The sequence below is a fragment of the Rhamphochromis longiceps genome, linkage group LG10 (genome assembly GCF_057381845.1).
Source record: "Rhamphochromis longiceps isolate RC_006_pf linkage group LG10, R_longiceps_female_GT1.1, whole genome shotgun sequence".
NCBI lineage: Eukaryota > Metazoa > Chordata > Actinopteri > Cichliformes > Cichlidae > Rhamphochromis > Rhamphochromis longiceps.
Genome location: NC_140566.1, coordinates 6,771,450 through 6,789,931, shown reverse-complemented (window position 1 = coordinate 6,789,931; position 18,482 = coordinate 6,771,450). Strand labels below are relative to the sequence as shown.

Genomic DNA, 18,482 nt, shown 5'->3' with positions numbered 1-18,482 from the left:
TTAAAAAAGGACTTTTGTTCCTATGACAGTGTTTGTTTCAGTACTCTGTAGATCATGGCATAGGAAATTTTACACCTTTAAAAAGATTTTGTTAGGTATATTTCCTAACAGAATATTTAAATTTAACAATATGTTAATGCTTTAAAAAAAACATTCATGGGGCAAAACATTATAGAAAACTTGTAAAAGGATGTAAGCCACATGTGTAAAATTACACAAATGAAAAAGTGAGTCCTTCAAAACTGTGAATCTTTCTTTTGTTGTTGTGTAACCCAGAATGTTCATGATTGATATTGTACATCTGATGTACACTAAGAGTGAAAAGTTTGGACACACCTTCATTTTAATGTTGCTTCTTAATTTCCTTGTCTATTTTGTAGATTCATTGTTGATTAGAACTTGAGGCATCAAAACTATGAATGGACACATATGGAGCACTAACCCTAACACAAATGATGTAGTAAACCAAAAAGTATGAAAGAACCAAAAATATTTTTTATATCTTAGATTCTTCAAATTAGCCACCCTTTGCTTTGATCACTGCTTTGCACACTCTAGGCCTTCTGTCAGTGAGCTTCATGGGGTAGTCACCTAAGATGATTGTCACTGCATGAAAAGCATGAACACACAGAAAAACACTGAATGGGAAGGTGTGTCCCAAATTTTGACTAGTAGTGTATGTTCTTCATTTTCTTCTTTTCTAAAATTGCTGTCATAGTGACATAGAATGCCCACTACAAGAAGTATATTAATGTTGTGATGATGACTGCCTGCCAGCAACAGTTCGAAAGATCAAATACTCTTTAAGACGCTGCTTTTAACAGCCCAAAAATTGACACTCTATTTTAGAGATAATAAAACTAGTTTTGGAGGAGAAAAATAACATTTTTCCAGAAACGGTTATGTAATAGTAAAGGCCACAGGTGCAAGCCTTGAGCCTGAGTATTTTAAAATATAGTCATGTAGCTTCAACTAAACATAATTTTAAAAAATTGTTGTAATAGGTGTTTCTGCTGGAAAAAAGATTTGATAGGGGGCAAGAGCATTTCTATTGCTATGTATTTAAATTTCTTTTCTTATATTAATATGAATTTATTTAAATTTCTTTGTAGAACATTGTAAGTGTAACTTTACCCCCAAATAAAAGCAAATTTAAGTGCTCTTTTTTTTTTCTTTTTTTTTTACAAAATACAATGTTAAACCATGTGCCCATTTTATCAGCGTCTTAAAAGTATTTACCCTGAAACACGTCTTTTGTCAGACAACTACATAAGAAATTATGCATTTTAAATTTTGATTTACATTTAGTCCTGCTGACTTATCTCTTTTTCTTATTACTTTTTGTAGATATAATGGATGCCTGGGCTGGAAAGAGTCCTCACATTCTACTCTCCAGAATTGGTGCTTACAAATTATTCTACTGGGATATCCAACAAATTGGTCCGGACATGGAGTTGGAAAGTGAGGTACAGTGATCTTTACTGACAACAATGCAACTATCAGTGTTTTATTCCTTGACAACAGTTAACAAATGTTTACATTTTGTATTCGCAGTCTATTAATGCATATCTTGCGATCATGGTGAGACAATGCAATCGTCATAATTCAGCAAAAGCAGCATTCATTGATTCATTTTCAATGACTGCCATTTGGAAGAGAAAAGCTCCAAGACTCAAGGTAGGTATCTCTAGAAAGAATCTTGTGTGTATTGTTTAAGTATCTCAGATCATATCCACATCCAGATTTAGATTGGATAACAGCTTATGCAGAAAGAATGAATTGAGACTGGGGTTAGTAGATGTGGATAGTTTATTAGACTTGACAGTTCTCTTTTGTTCTCTGCTTGTCTGGTTTCCTCCTCTTTTTGTACAAACTCCAATCAATGCTTGATTTGAGAATTGCAAACATTTGGGCTAATATCTCTTTTGAAATCATCAACACTGCTTCATCTCTTTAATAGGTACCTTTTTATTATCAAGTGATTCTTACGTCACTGTTAAAGAGGCTTAAGAAAGCATTAAACATTATTCTGCAGATGGTAAAAGGATCGCATTGAAAATGATTGAAAATGAACTCCATGTCCAAAAGAAATCCTTAGAAAGACCTTTATTAGTCTTGGAGGAAGTAATGTGCAAAACCACTTATAAAAAATATAAGATAGTCCAGCTTCTTGCACAGGTTAAAGAAATGAGGGGTGAATCATGGCTGTCGCAGAGTACTTTATAAGTGGATGATATATAATATATCATAAATTGCTTTAATAAAAAAGGACTCTAAACAACATGTTATTGCATTTCTTTCTGAAGTGAATATTTTTATTGTTTTGTTTCAATTTAAGATAAACCCATGGAGCATGAAGTCATTCTGGGAATTGTAAATGAACATCATCACTGGACATTAGTGGTAAAAAAAATAATTGCATTTACAATATTCATCAAATCAGTTTTATAAGACAAATGCATGGCATGCAGATAATCTTAAGTCTTGAATTATTACATGTAATTCTCCACATAATTTTACTGTAGGTCATTTACCCACAAGAAAAGAAGTCACTGTATCTTGATCCACTTGGAGAAACTAAACAAGGTATCCAAAATTGTTTGGAATCAACAAGGTAAGGATAAATGTTGAAATTTATTTTGACCCTTTATTAAACTCTTTGTTGCTGTTGTTATTTTTGTGTTTATTATGACAATTATAAGTATGATGTCAATCAAAAAAAAAAATTGGTACTCACAATTAAAAAAATAGCAGCAACAGGTTTTAATTTTTGTGTTGGCCTTCTGATATTGTGGTATTATGGATTAATTTTGCCTTTAAAGAGAAGTCTCCCCATGTTTCAATGTTTATTTGAGGACCTGATGTCTGTATGAGATGATGTTTTTACATTAGAAAATATAGCACGGGGAGAATAATGTTTAGTAGTTGCATAAAGTGTTGCGGAGGTTTAGCACTAAAACATCAGACAAATGTCTAAAATAATTTCACATAGGTTATACATGTGTGAATTCCATCTTTGCTCCTCCTCCACATCTCTTCAAAGTGTACTGTGTAAGTGATTGATTTCTATATCATGGGCAGAAACGGGGAAAAAAGCACAAGTAATTGTCCACGGAAATGCGTTGTAGACTTTTAAAAAGTAATGATTTTAACAAAACAGTGTGGTCAGTTCTTAACTTGATGTTCAACAGACACTTAAGCTCTCCATACTGTTCACCTTCTTGTGTCACCAAAATTTTAAAACATGTTATTTGTTTTTATTGTACTTGTCTTTCAGGGCATTCATGCGAAAAAAAAGGATGCAACGTCTCAAGATGGACTTGTGACACAGTCAAACACCCAAAACAAGTGGACGCTACCTCATGTGGAGTCTTTGCATTGAAAGTACGAGTCTTAACCGTAATACATACATATATACGAGAATATTGGAAATGTTGTGTTGTAATAAATGTTAATGACAGGAAAAGGAATATAAGATAATTACACAATAAAAGAAAGAAATTGATTCACAGAAAACAAATTACTATAAAATAACATTTACGATATTAGCCTATTTAGTCATCTTAGAATCTCTTTTTCAGTTTGCTGAAAAGATCTTGCGAAAAGAGTCAGTAGACTAGTAGGTAGTGTACTCTATGTGCTATTTTTTCACTTTTTAAAACAGATGACTTGACAAACATCTGTCATTTCTGCGGGGAAGAAGAGCATGAAACTGACAACAAATGGGTAATGACATCAAGAAAGACTGCTAAATGTTATGATCAATTCCCATAAATGAATTTTTAACATTGGGATTTGTAATTATTTATTTTTTTACAGATTCAGTGTGAGATGTGTTTGCGGTGGTTCCACCAGCTCTGCGTGAAAAGCCCACCACCAGAAGATGTGTTTATTTGTTTCGCTTATACATAGTTGACACTAAAGGTCCACAGCTAGTGTTCTTATGGCACACATTGTCGAGAACACATATCTACATATATAGATGTAGATGTTAAATTAAGAAGTCTAAAAAAACCAAATGGTCTCCAAAGTTACAGTAGTTATTAGTTATACTGTTATTTATTTTGCAAATAAACTCTTTCGTGAAGGTGCATTATTGATGGGGGGGGGGGGAACACATTTTGGCAGCCAATGCCACACAGCCTGATAAAATCTGTATCCCTCCATAACTTTTGCTGTGAATAAGACATCTTCTCCAAAGTTACTGTACTTATTGGTTATACTGAGATTGATTTTGCAAATAAACTCATTCGTGATAGCTTCGCTACAAAGTGTAAACCGAGTGTAAATTCACTGGAGAGCGACGTGTTTCCATGATCGCATCTGGTTTTACAGTATTATAGTATCAAAGTCTTTTTCTAGACAAAGTATTCCCAGCAGGTTATTTCAGTGTACAGTATAAGGTAAACTGCATGTCTTCCACACGGCACATTACAATGTCACGAAACTAATATTAAATTCATCGAGTCTGCTGTTTTCCAGCTTTTACTCTTTATCGCGTCGACTGCAGATCAGTGACAAGTAGCGTACAGAACGGAGCTGGGCAAGTGGCTCCTCCTACTTTGCGCGCTCCCGTGAATGGGGAAACAATTTTTGACGGGGGTAACTACTTTGGCACAACACCGGCGCCGGAGGAGCCGCTCCAGCCGGGAGAGACAGCGGCGGAGGCGGCGCCCGAGGAGCCGCTTCAGCCGGGAGAGGCAGCGGCGGAGGCGGCGCCCGAGGAGCCGCTCCAGCCGGGAGAGGCACCGGCGGAGGCGGCGCCCGAGGAGCCGCTCCAGCCGGGAGAGTCATGCCCCGCCGAATTAAATATTGTACTGGGTCCTGTGGTTGGAGTTGTTGTTGTGGTGATGTTGAATGGGCAGCGGGAGAGCTGCAGCTCTACCTGTATTGTGAACAGCAACCGTCCAGTATTAATAAAGAATGGTTAAAATGCCACTGGGTCTGCCGTGGTCGTTTACACACCTTTTGCTGCAATTACAGCTGCCAGTCTTTTAGGGTATGTCTCTACTAGCTTTGCACATCTAGAGACTGAAATCTTTGCCCATTCTTCTTTGCAAAACAGCTCCAGCTCAGACAGATTAGATGGACAGCGTTTGTGAACAGCAGTTTTCAGATCTTGCCACAGATTCTCGATCGGATTTAGATCTGGACTTTGACTGGGCCATTCTAACACATGGATATGTTTTGTTTTAAACCATTCCATTGTTGCCCATTCCATTGCTTTATGTTTAGGTTCGTTGTCTTGCAGGAAGGTGAACCTCCGCCCCAGTCTCAAGTCTTTTGCAGACTCCAAGAACTTTTCTTCCAAGATTGTCCTGTATTTCGCTCCATCCATCTTCCCATCAACTCTGACCAGCACACCTTCTTCCACATGTTTGCTGTGTCCCCCACATGGCTGGTGGCAAACTGCAAACGGGACTTCTTCTGATTTTCTGTTAACAATGGCTTTCTTCTTGCCACTCTTCCGTAAAGGCCAACTTTGTGCAGTGCACGACTAATAGTTGTCCTATGGACAGATTCCCCCACCTGTGTGTGAATGTGTGTGTGAATGGGTGGATGACTGGATGTGTAAAGTGCTTTGGGGTCCTTAGGGACTAGTAAAGCGCTATACAAATACAGGCCATTTACCACCTGAGCTGTAGAGCTCTGCAGCTCATCCAGAGTCACCATGGACCTCTTGGCTGCATTTCTGATCAGCGCTCTCCTTGTTCAGCCTGTGAGTTTAGGTGGACGGCCTTGTCTTGGTAGGTTTACGGTTGTGCCATACTCCTTCCATTTCTGAATGATCGCTTGAACAGTGCTCCGTGGGATGTTCAAGGCTTGGGAAATCTTTTTGTAGCCTAAGCCTGCTTTAAATTTCTGAATAACTTTATCCCTGACCTGTCTGGTGTGTTCTTTGGACTTCATGGTGTTGTTGCTCCCAATTTTCTCTCAGACAACCTCTGAGGCCGTCACAGAACAGCTGTATTTGTACTGACATTAGATTACACACAGGTGCACTCTATTTAGTCATTAGCACTCATCAGGCAATGTCTATGGGCAACTGACTGCACTCAGACCAAAGGGGGCTGAATAATTACACACACCCCACTTTGCAGTTATTTATTTGTAAAAAAAATGTTTGGAATCATGTATGATTTTTGTTCCACTTCTCACGTGTACACCACTTTGTGTTGGTCTTTCACGTGGAATTCCAATAAAATTGGTTCATGTTTGTGGCTGTAATGTGACAAAATGCGGAAAGTTCAAGGGGTTACAGTTACAACAGATTATGTAACAGTTAGGCTCTACAATATTGCCACAGTTAATCTGTTAAGTGCTTAAATATAGAACAACTCAATTTTCTGAGTTGACAGGTGTAAGTGATGAGTATGACTAATATAAAAGATATTTATAGGGCTTAAATGCAACCCTTTGTGAAATAGCTACTAACAGTTTATGTTTAGTTCAGATCACTGTACCGTATGACCACTGTTGGTTTTTCCCTTCCACTATGAGCAATCATAAAGACTAATTTTTTTCAAAAAACAAAAAGCAAAAAACAAAACCCAAGCAAGCAAGCAAACAAACAAACAAAAACAGAATGCAAAACTATGTATTCTTAAATACAGCAATCTAAAGAGTACAGAAAAGGAGTTGATTGTGAAAAGATAAAGATTTTATACAGCAAGCATTCACTGTCAGAGATAAAAGGAGAAAGGGTCATGTTAGCATTAGATGATGAGGTGTGGCGTTACTCTAAGAAAACACCTTTAACTTTTGACTCACTCTATTTACAGGTGTCAAAGGAACTTGTCGTTTTGGTTTCAGTCATTTTTTAATTGAGACATAAACTTGATTTGGGCTTAAAGGTTTTAGATTAGTTACTGAGTAATGAAAGCAATGCTTATTTTCTGTGTAAGGAGACAAATGCATGATTCTGCATAACCTGTTAAAAAAAACATTGTCCTTGAAAGCTGAGTTCAAAAATTTGCAAAAATAAAAGCACCCCCCTGAAAAAAAATTGTGCTTGTGCACTGACACTACTCTCCAATTTGCGTTTAATGTAATTTTTAAAACCTTTTTGGCATGCAGAGGTGCACAGGAAACTACATCGTTTAATTTATTGCTTTCATGTTCAGTCCTAAATGAAGTGCTTCGCTGCAGTAATATGCAGTAATAGCATACAGACTCTTGAATGCAGATTTTGAACATCTCTGAGGTTAAGAATCAACTAGACCAGAACAGATAACCCTAAGTGTGCGATCCCTTCTCTGCGTCATTTATTTTTGAGAAACGATCACAGAACTAATTAGATAAATTAAAGTTCTAGTCGACGTGTTAGGGATCTAAAACCAAGTCTGATATGAATATTGCTCACGATTAAATGTTTGTTTAAGGCTGCATATATTACTCTACTTGTTGCAAATAATACACATAATACATTTGATACTGGGCACCAATGACAAAATATACACTGAAAAAACTAAAATGAAGACTGCGGGTATTTCACAGACATTGTTGTTGTTTCTCTTCGTTCTTTCATTTTCAGAAATATTGCGGGAAAAAACAGTAAATAAGTAATCAGTAAAATTCGGCTGTGGTAATGGCTACTTAAAACCAGAACCTTTAAATGACTTACTCAAAGGCCCAGCTTAAAGCTAGCGACATGCAACCTGACTACAACAGGAAGCATGTTGATGACTGCTTCAGTTTAAAAGCACCAGACCCGCCACCTCCCTATTTGTGCGCTTAAACACGTACACGCAATCGGAAGTGGTTTCTGTACTTACTGCTAGCTTCCCGTTAGCACCGCTGCCAATAACCAGTGGAAGGAGGAGGGACTCTGTGGACCGTTGCGTTGGCGGATGCTTTACAGTCAGACTGGGAGACTGAGGACTTGGAGACAAAACACTTTTCTGGATTTTAAAGGACTTGTTGGTTAATTACCTCAGACGACAGCACAAGCATAGAAAAAGATCGATAAATATGGTGAATCCTGTGTTCTGGGCTATGCTGGTCTGCATGACCGTCCTGCTGATTGAGCAAGGTAAGTGATAGATTTTTTTCATTTTTGACGCACTTGTTATCGCTATCTTGGAGTCCGTTTGTACCGGATAGTTTGTTAATGTATTAAGTGCCCTATTCATGGCGGTGTCTGCTCCTGCGTTTGACTCCTTAATGCTTGCAATCTCGGCTCAGCAGCTTAAATTAAGCGATTACTGAAGCGCCGTTGAGCTTTCTTGGTGGTAGTGACTAGACTCTGTAAGTGTTCCAGGGGTTACTCTGAACGTGTCTTTACAGCTGCATCCCCTTTTCTTGCGTAAAAGTTCGTCATGCCAAGGTAATTCTGAGCAGTAGTTGGGCTCTGTCTGTATGTATATATATCCACCTAACAAAAAACGAAAAAAAAAATCATGATCTTTTCTGAAGGCTGGTTGTTACCAACATATGGTGAAAATTTCATGTGAATAGCATCTTTATTTAGCGCTCGTGGCTCCTGGGGATGTGGATCATTTTGACGCATGTCAGATCATGGCAAATGTGAGGTTCTGGCTGCAAAGTATTAATGGCCAGTGATTAGGTATTAGTTTTTAATCCACATTGACTGTGTTGTCCGGTCATGCAAGTTAAGCCATGTATTCTCTGCGCAGGCAAAGGGGCTTTGTTGTTGGAAGGTAGAGCAGTGAAGCAGCTCAGGCTTTCCCATCGTGTTTCCACCTGACATGAATGATTCAGACCAGTAACTGAATTGTACATAGACAGAGGTCTGTTTAAAAGTACAAATAAAAGGTACCTCAGTAAAATAAAGTCTGCTTTTATCAGTGCTCATTCCCAATAAACATGTTACGTTTTTCCTTTTGTTAGTGTTTGAGCTCCATTATCAGTTTAAATTGAGGATGGGACTGGGACACACATACAGTGGGGAAAAGTAAATATCCAACCACTTTGCTAAGTAAATAAAGATGCTATTCACATGAAATTTTCACCATATGTTGGTAACAACCATCCAATCCACACATGGAAATGGAAAAGGGCCTGGTTCTTTTCTGCTCTGATTACTCAAAGCACCTTATACAATTTGCCTAATTCGCCCATTCTTGCAAGCACTTTTTTCTATGCTTTTTCTATCTAACGTCCACACACATTTATACTCCGATGGATTTAAAAGCAACTTGGAGAAATCATCTTGCTCAATGATATTTGGTATGCAGATTGCAGGAGCCAGGGATCGAACCACCAACCTTACAATTAGTAGATGACCAAGAAATCAAACGATTGCTGTCCATAAATTAGGTAATGTGTAATAATGAGAACTGACACAGGGAAAAAGTACTGAACACGATTACTGAAATGTGTTTAATGCTTTGTACGAAAGCCTTTTTTTTTGGTGATGGTAGCTTCAAGTTGCCTCTTGTATGGAAAAACTAGTGGCATGCATTGGTCAGTTGTGAATTTGACCCATTTTCCATGCAGTCTTCTAAACCTGAAGGTTCTGTGGGCCCCCTCGGTGAGCACTGATGTTTTGTTCTTTACATGGATTTTCAATTGGATTCAGGTCAAATGACTGGCTGGGCCATTTGATCAGCTTTATAATATTTCTTTGAAACACATTGAGAGTTTCCTTGGGTCTCTGTTTGGGGTCATTCTTGTGCTGAAACATCTTCATCATCCTGGTAGATGGCAGCAGATTTTTATCAAGAATGTCTCAGTGCATTTTTCCATTCATCCCCCTTCAATTGTACGAAGCATGCCAGTGCTGTTTGCTGAAAAACAGACCCACACTCTGATTTTTCCACTCCCAAACTTCACTTATGTTTCTTTTCTTCTGCTTCATACTAAGGCACATTGAAAAATTAAAGAAACAAGTTTAAAGTAAAGAAACAAAATTACGCAGAATAGTCCTCTTTAAACTATTTATGTTATTGCTTGTGCTTGTGAATGTTAAGTGGACATTAAATAGTTAAAACTGTGTCGCTGAAGTGTAATTGTAGGTGTACAGTGCATTTCATCACGACTGTTCGTTTATGAGTGAAATAATGTTGGCCTGTATGCAAAGGAATACAAAAAGAACCATGCAAGCAAAGAGGAAAGAAGGTAGCTCCGCTCCTGTAGTCTTTCCTACTCTAACTGATAGAGATGAAGATGTAAGAAGCGCCTTGGCTGAAGCTGCAGCCTCTGTGGTGCAAAGCAGTGTACATATGGATGGCAGTCGACATGAGTGCCTGAAGAGGTTCTCTATGCACCTGTAGGGGATGAGCCGCAGACCAAAATTGCTATGAGGCTGTGTCAGCTCTCTGTAGAGAGGGTGGGAAGCTTTGTCCACACTTTCCTTCAGTTTAGTCCCCTGTTGACATGTTTTGTGCTATAGTTCTTTAATCTTCTCTTTCCATTTTCTCTAGCAGTAATTTCCTGGAGACAGCTGACATCATGCACAGTACATCAGTCTCTTGTTGTCCTTTAGTTTTCTCATGTGTAGCAGGAAAATGTGGGAATATGTCAAGGTCAGCTTCACAGCACTCTCACATAAATGCAGTCTTACATAATTTTGTGTTGTTTAATATGGTTGCTACAAGCAGTTGGATGGACTCGACATGGTGAAATGGACTCGTGCTTGACAGTCAAATCACATAAAATAAATTTGAGTCACGTGAAGTAAAGCACTCATATGAAGAATATAAATGAATGGATGAATTTAACCATGCAGGTCTGTGCATTCTGTAAAGTGAGGCAGTAGTTCATCTGCTGCTGAACCTTCTGTTTCTGTCAGTGGACTGAATTTATTATACTTTTAGAATATTTCCATAAAATCAGGGAGGATATGAAGCCCAACAAACATTAGAAACATTAGAAAGTTTGGTGGAAAGTAGTCAAATTCAAAGTTGCAAAAAAGAAAAGGCAAGCAATGAAAGTAAGAAAAAAACCCAAAACACAATATGTCATCTGAGTATCACACTGCTCCCAAAGAGGCAGCATGTTTTTTTTCTTACACAGAAAATAAGACCATTGCTTTCTGGAGTAATAATCCAGCTTAAGATAAACACTAATGTTGCAGCCTTATTGTCTAATCGGACTGCCTCCTTCCCTCCATCTCTGTATGTGGCTGGGAAAACACAGTGCTGTCTGTGTTGCCAGGATTCAACAGAAACTCTTGTGGAGTTTTTTTTTCTTGCGGGGGGGTTGAGACACTTGTAGGCCTGTGTATTGTTTCTTTTTCCTTTCTCCATCAGGCCGTGTCAGCCAAAGGCGAGAATTGTGTCCTGTCAGATCAACAGTTGTTCTAGGATGACCAGCTGAGAAAGCGGAGATGGATAGGGGTGGTGGCACAGGGGTCACGGTCTGCCTGTTTTTGGTTTTTTTTGGTGGGTTTTTTGTTTCTTTTTTTTTGGAAGGAGGGGGGGGGGGGGTGCTTTTGTTAAAAAACGTTAATAATTGTTGACAGGTAGAGTGAGGGTTCTTTTTTTTCCTCTTGCAGGGCTACAGCGAATCGGAATCTCAAGGCAAAAAAAGACAGAGCTTTGCGGTGCACAGTGGACTTGTCCACATACAGCCTTGTAGCAGCATATATATGGACAGAACCGATGACTGACAAAGTCAGGTAGATGTCACCACAGGTTTACAGTGCTGTAATATCAAAATAAATGAATGGAATAGAATTGGCCATGAGATGTTGTTGAAGCCAGGGGGTTGATCTCCCTTGGAAAACTAGACGATTAACGTTGAAATCCGGAACATGAGATATTTTGATAATCCTTTAAACCACCTTTAAACCATGCTGCCTGAACCTGCATCTACTTTTACTAGTCCAAGACCTCCACTGGTATTAACCTGTGTTATATGATATGAGTATTTAAGAAATGTAGTTTGAATGAATGGCAAGTGAATGTCTTTAACTTCAACTTCAAAAATGCAGTTTGATCATAACCTTGAACTGTGCTATTCAGTAAATAGTCCATTAATTCACAGGGTCTCATTTGTGCTAATGCATGACCATTCAGATACAGTGGGGCAAAAAAGTATTTAGTCAGCCACCGATTGTGCAAGTTCCCCCACCTAAAATGATGACAGAGGTCAGTAATTTGCACCAGAGGTACACTTCAACTGTGAGAGACAGAATGTGAAAAAAAAATCCATGAATTCACATGGTAGGATTTGTAAAGAATTTATTCGTAAATTAGGGTGGAAAATAAATATTTGGTCACCTCAAACAAGGAAAATCTCTGGCTCTCACAGACCTGTAACGTCTTCTGTAAGAAGCTTTTCTGTCCCCCACTCGTTACCTGTATGAATGGCACCCGTTTGAACTCATCATCTGTATAAAAGACACCTGTCCACAGCCTCAAACAGTCAGACTCCAAACTCCGCCATGGCCAAGACCAAAGAGCTTTCGAAGGACACCAGGAAAAGTATTGTAGACCTGCACCAGACTGGGAAGAGTGAATCTACAATAGGCAAGCAGCTTGGTGTGAAAAAAATCAACTGTGGGAGCAATCATCAGAAAATGGAAGACATACAAGACCACTGATAATCTCCCTCGATCTGGGGCTCCACGCAAGATCTCATCCCGTGGGGTCAAAATGATCATGAGAACGGTGAGCAAAGATCCCAGAACCACACGGGGGGACCTGGTGAATGACCTGCAGAGAGCTGGGACCAAAGTAACAAAGGTCACCATCAGTAACACACTACAACGGCAGGGAATCAAATCCCGCAGTGCCAGACATGTTCCACTGCTGAAGCCAGTGCATGTCCAGGCCCGTCTGAAGTTTGCCAGAGAGCACATGGATGATACAGCAGAGGATTGGGAGAATGTCATGTGGTCAGATGAAACCAAAGTAGAACTTTTTGGTATAAACTCAACTCGTCGTGTTTGGAGGAAGAAGAATACTGAGTTGCATCCCAAGAACACCATACCTACTGTGAAGCATGGGGGTGGAAACATCATGCTATGGGGCTGTTTTTCTGCCAAGGGGACAGGATGACTGATCCGTGTTAAGGACAGAATGAATGGGGCCATGTATCGTGAGATTTTGAGCCAAAACCTCCTTCCATCAGTGAGAACTTTGAAGATGAAACGAGGCTGGGTCTTCCAACATGACAATGATCCAAAACACACCGCCCGGGCAACAAAGGAGTGGCTCTGTAAGAAGCATTTGAAAGTCCTGGAGTGGCCTAGCCAGTCTCCAGACCTCAACCCCATAGAAAATCTGTGGCGGGAGTTGAAAGTCCGTGTTGCTCGGCGACAGCCCCAAAACATCACTGCTCTCGAGAAGATCTGCATGGAGGAATGGGCCAAAATACCAGCTACTGTGTGTGCAAACCTGGTAAAGACCTATAGTAAACGTTTGACCTCTGTTATTGCCAACAAAGGTTATGTTACAAAGTATTGAGTTGTATTTTTGTTATTGACCAAATACTTATTTTCCACCCTGATTTACGAATAAATTCTTTACAAATCCTACCATGTGGATTCATGGATTTGTTTTTTTTCACATTCTGTCTCTCACAGTTGAAGTGTACCTCTGGTGCAAATTACTGACCTCTGTCATCATTTTAGGTGGGGGAACTTGCACAATCGGTGGCTGACTAAATACTTTTTTGCCCCACTGTAAGTTGCCATTACCATGGCAACGAAGATGACTTCTTTGGAAAGTTTCGACATCGGTTATCTGTTTCACAGAATAAAGGAAATACAGATGCTTCTACTTGTATAGCTGTAGAAATTATGCATTTTTACACTCCTGCACACCTTTTAAACCCCACACTTGTTTCTGTCTTTTTTTCCAGTTTAATTATGGCCAAAATGTATGTATGTATACCTCTCATGTAATTGTTTGAACAAATCCGAACAGAACAGATTTATAGTTTTGTTGATCGACAGTTTGGTGTTAAAAGTTTTCTAAAAAAATAACATTGGCTAAAAGGTTACTGGACACCAACATACATCTGTTTACTTTGTTATTTTAATACAACTGATTAGGGAACACCTTATAATTGCACCATATTTGCAGGGGTGCACATAAGTGGTCCGCAGGTACGCATTCGCTGTCAAAATAGAAGACGCGCATCAGATAAGAAGTTGCATTTGCGTACATATAAAAGGCACTGTTTTTGTCCGCTAGAGTGGGTTTGTCACGGCATATTCTGCATCACATCTCTGAGCGTTCATCGTTTGTTTGAAGCCAGCTCACCTCCTGCAACCACTTTTCCAAGAATATGCGCTTCTTTTGCGGTTCGGACTCCTTCTGACATTTCTTTGGAGGTGGAGGAACACCAAAGTAATTTCTTAAAGGAGCTTGCTTCTTCGACATCTTTAAGAGTTCTAAACAAATGTCTGTCCTCCTCCGGAAAATCTTACGTACGCAAACGCGCATTGCAACTTCTTATCTGGTGCGTGTCTTTTATTTTGACAGCAAATGCGCACCTGTGGACCACTTATGTGCACACCTGCATATTTGGTTAATGACATTTTTTTAATTATAAAAATTTATGTTGGATAGTTTTATATGACAGGATTGTGACGAGTTGGTTAACACCCCCAAAGGCCCTTTAAGGAGTTCTCAGGCATATAGAGACCTTCAGAGTTTTTAAGTCATTCCTTTCAACAGCTCTGTGGACCTCGGGAGCAGTGTGCTCATCATGAGAAGCACTGAGTTTGCATGGTTTTCTGTCTCTGTATCTCTGTGTCAGATTGACGACCTGTCCAGGGTGTACCCCACTTCTCACCCTATGGTAGCTGGGATAGGCGCCAGCTCCCCACCCCAGACAGTGATAAGGATAAGCAGAAGAGAATTGATGGCTATATGATGGAAACATATTGACTACCAAAGAAAAAAAGGAAAATAAGGAATGGACTAATTTCTTCTGAAACTTTGCTTTAGGAGGAATCTACACTGTACTGTACTATGCTGTGTTTCTTACAGATGAACTTTACCTAAGTACGTCACCCAGGCTTATTAATGGCAAGTAATTTAAGTCTTTTGTTTTAGATGTTTCTATTTATTTGGGCACATATTCACTGTACTTGTGGGTAGTTGCTGCTAACCACTGGCTTGCTAGCCAGTGGGCGAGTTCCTATTATCATGCATCTACCTCTCCAGAGTCTCTTGTCCTGTGGTTGGTCAGACATTGATTCCACTGTCTCCAGATGAAGGTCCTGGTCGTAGTTCTCCTGAAGAGGTCCAGTGGGTGCTAGAGGCACTCTAGCTCACAAGTGGACAGCAAGTACATTCTATGTATTTTTCTGAATATTTTCCTAATTTAAGCGCTTTGAGTGCTCAGATAGAGCAGAGAAGCGCTATATAATAACCAGTCCAGTCCATCTAATTTTCTATTTTGTCCTTAGTTGTCTTCTCTGTCCTCTTCTATGTCCTTCTATTAATTTAGGACTTTGAACTAGGGATGTGCCCGAGTAGTTGACGACATGACTATTTTCACTAGTTGGACCAAATGCACAGTCATTTAATCTAATTGTTAACATTTTAATTGACACTAGGGCTGCCACAAACGATTATTTTGATAGTCGACTAGTCACCGATTATTTATGCGATTAGTCGACTAATCAGATCATCATCCACTGGACGTAAAACTACAGCTTATTGCACCAGCAGCATCTGCTCTTATATAACTATCATTAGCTTACAGCTTTAAGCTTTTAAGGTGCTAACTAAAAATAAAGACAAGATGATAGTTTATTCAATTTTAATGAAATTTGCAGATTGTTTCGGTAAAGTTTAATAAACTCCTTGCTATCTAAAATATAACAGGACACCGGAGTATATTCTCCAGCATCTCACACTTCTGATAATCAGCTGTCTGCTTGACGTTTATTCAGCTGTGTAAAAACGATAACTTTAATCTCAGCCAAACCGATTTACTCAGGAACAAATAAAATACAAAAAAAAAAAAAAAAAAAAAAGCCAAACAACAACATTTTTAATTTATCTAAGTGACTCATATATATTTAACCTGAGTCGCGAAAGACAGCGGTGGGTTTGAAAACAATTTGCCGGGAGTCCGGTGTTCTCACGGCGCTAGTGACCTAGCCCCCGGCTAGCTATCGAGCTAGTGGGTAACAGACGTCTCCGAAAACGTCGGAGCGCTTTTGAAAATATGTGGTGTCTTGATAAACTGAGCCGATATTTGAGGTTTACACAGCTACATTCTCGCCTGAAAATATGTTAAACGTTTATTTTGTGACCCAGAAAGAATAATAAGAGTAATATTAAAACTAACTAGCTACCGCCATTGTTGGAAACTAAACTGGGCCGCGCTATGAATTCTGGGACACAGCTGCTTCTTCTTCTTCTTCGGGGTTTAACGGCAGCTGGCATCCTTGTACATGCTGTGCTGCCATCTTCTGTTTCAGTCCGTTATTACACTCTTAAATCCTGCTATTATTCCTGCGTCTTTTGCGATCTTACAAAGCTTCAAACGACACGTCGACTATTAAATCAGTCGTCGACGATTTTGATAGTCGACGTAATCGTGACTAGTCGACAAATCGTGGCAGCCCTAATTGACACCCAATACTGGTAAACTATTGTGTCCTAGATGTTATGCAGCCATCTGCCACCAGATGGAACATAGTTGCTGAGACCTCCAAAAGTTGATTTTGTTCATCTGGACGTAGCGTTTTGTTGGGGAAATGGCTGATCAATGGCCATGAGTACCATTCACATAGAGTTGGGGAATGGCTGCAATCACAGCATTGTAAGATGGCGAAAGATGTACCCTTAGGCCCCCTCCTTGATTCAGAGATGGTCTTTCCCTTTTCACGTAAATGGTCTCCTTGACTCTGCGCTCAAACCAGCGTTCCTCCCTGTCCAAGATGTGTACATCCTCATCCTTGAAAAGAGTGTCCACTGGCCTGTGTTGTAGCGTCCTAATGACACCCAGTTTGTGCTCCAGTGGATGATGAGTGTCAAACCTTAAATACTGATCCGTATGCGTAGGTTTATGGTACACGTCAGCTTTTAGATGACTACTGATTTCCATCAGTAGTGGGGGATGTCCCCCACTACTGATGGAAATCTCACAGTCTCAGAAGGCTAACCTGCCGCTTTTCATATCCTCCCTGGTGAATTTGATGTGTTGGTCCACCGAGTAAATGTGATCTGTGAAATGTGGTACGTCCTGAGATTTGATTTTCACCCAGGTGTCATCCACATATCTGAACCGATGGCTTGGTGGTGTTCCAGGGTAGGATAGCAAAGCCCTCTTTTACACTTCTTCCATGTATAAATTGGCCACGATGGGTGAAACTGTTGAGCCCATGGCACACCCATGTTTCTGCCTGTAGAATCGACTCTTGTATGTGAAGTAGGTGGAATGAAGACACAGTTCCAAAAGCAAACGCACTTGGTCAATGCTGAGAGTGGTCCTGTTGCTGAGGTTGGTGTCTTACTGTAATCTCTTATGGACTACCTCCAATGCTTCGGTGAGTGTGATGCACGTGAAGAGGGATGTAACGTCGTACGAGACCATGGTTTCATCTGTCTCCATAATGACATCTCTCACCTTCTCAACAAAATCCAGGGTGTTCTGGATGTGGTTTTCAGAGCTGCCTACTAGTGGGTTGAGGATCGAAGCCATAAACTTGGAGATGTTATAGGTGACCGAGTTGATCATACAGACAATCGGTCTTAAAGGTACACTCTGTTTATGTATCTTCGGTAAACCATACAGACTTGGTGTAGACTCCCCTAGGTACAGCTTGTGGTATGAGGTCCGGTCAATAGCCATGTCTTGTTCTAACTGCTTCAGACAGTCTATCACCCTCTTCCTGTAACCACTTCCTGGGTCTCGTTTCAGGGGCTCATAAGTATTTTCATCACTGAGTAGTGACAAAATTTTCTCATGATAGTCTTTCTAGTTTAGCAGTACTGTGCAGCTACCCTTGCCTGCTGGAAGGATAAGTAATGTGAGTGCCTTCCTCTCCTCCATGGTGATGTTGGATGCTGAGGGCTTTGCATTGCTGATTTCGTCCGTAGTTGCTCTGCTTCCACTTCTGCAATATTGTTGTTTCAAATTGCTGTTTCTGTGGCTGTGATCAGCTCCACTAGCGGGATTTGTCTTGGTGTGACAGCAAAATTCAACCCTTTAGCAAGGATATTTTTCTCTGTTTGGGTGAGCTGTCTGTCAGACAAATTCTTCACCCACTTGTCCACATCCTTGGTGTCGCATCTTTCTCTCTTCTGGCCACTGACGACACTCTCCGTATTTTGTGGTGGTTTCCGACGTACAACAAGTAAGTCAAACTTCCTTTGTTGCCTGGTCTTGGACTTCTTGTGCTGTGCTAGACGAGCCTTCTCAGTAAAGTCAAACACCTTTTTAAGAATATTCTCATCTAAAAGCATTGTCAGTCTCTCTATCGAATCTGCTCCTCTTGAGATTTTAGCATGTCGATGGTAAAATTTGTTTGCCTCACCCATTCATTAAGCAACTGATGCTGTGCCTTCTGGAGGACTTTTGTTGCCCGGAAGCCTTTAACTGAAGAG

The 18,482-nt window shown here is 39.9% G+C and overlaps 1 protein-coding gene and 1 pseudogene across 2 annotated transcripts in view; both read left to right on the top strand.

Annotated features, from left to right (window-relative positions):
* Positions 1-1,352: 1,352 nt before the first annotated feature.
* LOC146660226 (sentrin-specific protease 2-like) lies at positions 1,353-3,916 on the top strand (annotated as a pseudogene).
* Positions 3,917-7,874: 3,958 nt separating this feature from the next.
* The window catches only part of ntm (neurotrimin), a 482,200-nt gene continuing 471,592 nt past the window's right edge, over positions 7,875-18,482 (top strand). Inside the window, exon 1 of one of the 2 annotated variants that reach the window (XM_085419984.1) lies at positions 7,875-8,032. In XM_085419984.1, the coding sequence (XP_085276110.1) occupies positions 7,972-8,032 (61 nt within the window). In that variant the 5' untranslated portion in view covers positions 7,875-7,971. The remainder of the gene's footprint in view (positions 8,033-18,482) is intronic. The other variant, XM_085419985.1, reaches the window with a different exon arrangement.